This window comes from Mycothermus thermophilus (genome assembly GCF_041956435.1).
Source record: "Mycothermus thermophilus strain CBS 625.91 unplaced genomic scaffold VTJ04scaffold_20, whole genome shotgun sequence".
Classification (NCBI taxonomy): Eukaryota; Fungi; Ascomycota; class Sordariomycetes; order Sordariales; family Chaetomiaceae; genus Mycothermus; species Mycothermus thermophilus.
The window spans coordinates 1-2,693 of record NW_027191446.1 but is presented as its reverse complement, the minus strand read 5'-3'; the positions used below and the strand labels follow the sequence as shown (position 1 = coordinate 2,693).

General features: G+C 54.0%; 1 protein-coding gene across 1 annotated transcript; it reads right to left on the bottom strand.

Annotated features, from left to right (window-relative positions):
• Positions 1-36: 36 nt before the first annotated feature.
• VTJ04DRAFT_4091 (uncharacterized protein) lies at positions 37-2,359 on the bottom strand (the record flags this gene model as incomplete). Its single annotated transcript, XM_069362063.1, has 3 exons — positions 37-1,065; positions 1,131-2,009; positions 2,069-2,359. 3 exons carry the CDS (start codon positions 2,357-2,359, stop codon positions 37-39), a joined length of 2,199 nt encoding a protein of 732 aa, XP_069213797.1.
• Positions 2,360-2,693: the final 334 nt, after the last annotated feature.

Below are 2,693 nucleotides of genomic sequence, written 5' to 3'. Positions count from 1 at the left end.
GCCCAAGCGGTGAGAAAATAGAGATAACGGGCACTCTTACTGCTTGATTGACGATGCCGATTCACGAAGCATGTTCTTGATCTCGTAGAGCTCGTCGAGAAAAGCAGATATCTGAAAGAACAGCCGCTTCCGAGGTCGCCGGGCGGCTTCCGAACGCAGCCTCTGGAGGTACTCGTGGTACACCTCCATCACGTCCAACATAGTATCCCTCGTCGTGGCTCCATTTCCATCGGCGGAGCGAGCAGCCTCAAGAGTCTGGGCAGAGGGCGGCTTTGGGATCGAAGTCCGCAGAACAGATGCCATGAGAGCCGTGGACAGGGACGACATGGTGAACCGACAGATACCGAGCGCCGCATTGGGATCGGATTCTCCCGTCTCCAACATTGCTGGGGAGAGGCAAATGTCGCGCTCGGCCTGCTGCAGATGCTGGCGCACAGAGGAGTGGACCTGCCAGAGAGTATCCTCACATCGCGCCATGCGTTCTTCGGCGTGAGGAGGCCAGAGCCAGCGATATCCGTACTTGGCAACGGCGTAATTTTCCACTGAGAGGTTGCGTGAGTAGAGGACAAGGTAGGTTATGAGTTCCTCGAAAGCATAGACCAGACTTCGGGGCAGCGGGGGGCGGAAGTCGTCGCGGTCCTTGCGTGTTCCTTCTCGACCTGTCCGCTTGATCTTCGCGACGAGGCGATGCAGGGTCTGCAGCTTTTGACTGAAATCTCCGAGGGTCATGACAAGGCTTTTTGTCATGTCCATCATGTTGCGGAAATCAGGTTCAGCTTCCTCGGGCTTAATCGGTGGGTGGTTGAGAAAGGCAAAACAGGGGTCGTCAGGGGGGTTGTTTTTAGCTCGGGCAACTGCCTTTTCATCAGGGAGTGGACAGACCAAGTGGACGGCATGGAGATGCTGAAGTGCTTCTGCTGGACTGGAGTACTCGTGTCCCTGGAGGCAAGAGGAGCATTCGTCAACCTGTCGTCTCGGCGGTCCGCCCGGGCTCAGGCGCGGAAATGCGGCATCTTTTCGGATGGTCCAAGCAGGCCGTTTCCGCTGTCGGGTCCAGAAATGTTGCTGTGCTCACAGAGTCAGCATTATAATATAATATCATGGATGTGATGGTGAGCACGAAGACGAACCCGGATGATCCCATCGACTGCACCCCAGAACCGCTCGCACACAATATGGTATGGTGCGTAGCCGTCGTCAGGTAGGAATTGAGAGAGGATGCCTTGGCATATGTCGAACAATTCCATGCTTTTCAACGTCATGAGGTCATCGAGCCTCACCTGGCTGATGGGTTGGGGCGGTTGGCCTCCCGAATTCGCGGCTTGAGAGACGCTGGACCCCTGAAGGGTGGCAGCAGGAGGTGGTTGAGACACAGGGACCTGTCTGGAAGTGGTTCGTCCTTCGGTTTGGCCGGTGTTCTCGCTCTTAGGACCGGAGGCCGAGGCCGTGGCGGTTTTCCCAGCCGATTCATCCTTCTGTGAATCTTTGGTCGCCAGAAACGGATGACGCTTCAGAAGATCATCTTTGGTACATTTGAACCCACGCAAATAAACGGTTCCGGTTCCCGGTCTTGTATCGTTGGAGCAGAGGGATTCGTTGATCCTGCTGAGCATACGCACAAGAGTCGAGGATTCCTTGGCTGCGTCGTGGTTCCGATGCTTTTGGGAGCCTCGAGTCTTCCATGCGAGAAACGGGACTTTGGTGATGTCATGTCGTTCTGTGACAGGCATCGTAATGCCTGGAGTCAGGTGTCCATGAAGTGACTGTTTGGCACTTCTCCTTGGTGCTACAGACAACCGCTCGGACTTGGCTCTTTGCGAAGAGTTCCGGTCTTGATTGATTGGGTTGCCTTGCTTGATCTTCTGTTGTCCTAGTCCGGGGTCTTCCTCTGAGTCGATGTTTGCCTTAGTTCTGCGAGATGGCTGCCGGATACTATCCGGCTGTATTTCTTTCATCTCTATACTACCCTTGCTTGCGTCATCGACTCCATCTCTTGAGGCCTGGGTGTGCTGGATGGGATCAATACTGTCAGCACGGTGCCATCGGTCTTGACTCGTACTGTCCGTACCTTGACTGCAGCGAGACCCTCCCCGCTGTGTAAGCTGCCATTTTCCGACTCGTGACCCTTCCCCCCCTCAACCGCTTGCCGGTCGTTGCCTGGCGTATTGCCGCTCTCGTCGTCCGTGGGTTCTTCGATATCAGGCTCTACCACCGCATGTGTCGCCGCATTTGAACTGGGGGGATGCGCCAGAGACTGTCTTGCGATGACGAGATCGGTGGGACCATAGGTAGGAGAACCATCAGCTTGTTGTAGTCTTGCTGGTGATCTATTGGGCGGCAAATGGCGTGTTCGAGACATATTAAGGTGGTAAGGTCTCCTTGTTCTTTCTCTTTCTTGACACCTATTGGTTTTCGGGGACACAAAAAAAGTTATCCACTCAATGTTACCGGATGCCATCAAGTCCAACCAGGTGTTCGGAGTCAAAGGGACTAGTTTCTCCCCTGCTTTGACGAGCTCATAGAAGACCTCGTATGCAGTCACATCATGCCCGGAACCTGTATTCTCTGATGTTGTGGCTTGCGTGGCGGCAACAACACGTTGAAGGAAGCTCTGATGGAGTAGGGTTAGCGGGGGAAAATGTGAAAAAGAAAATGAAAGAAAAAGAAAAGAGAAAGAAAGAAAGAAAGAAGAA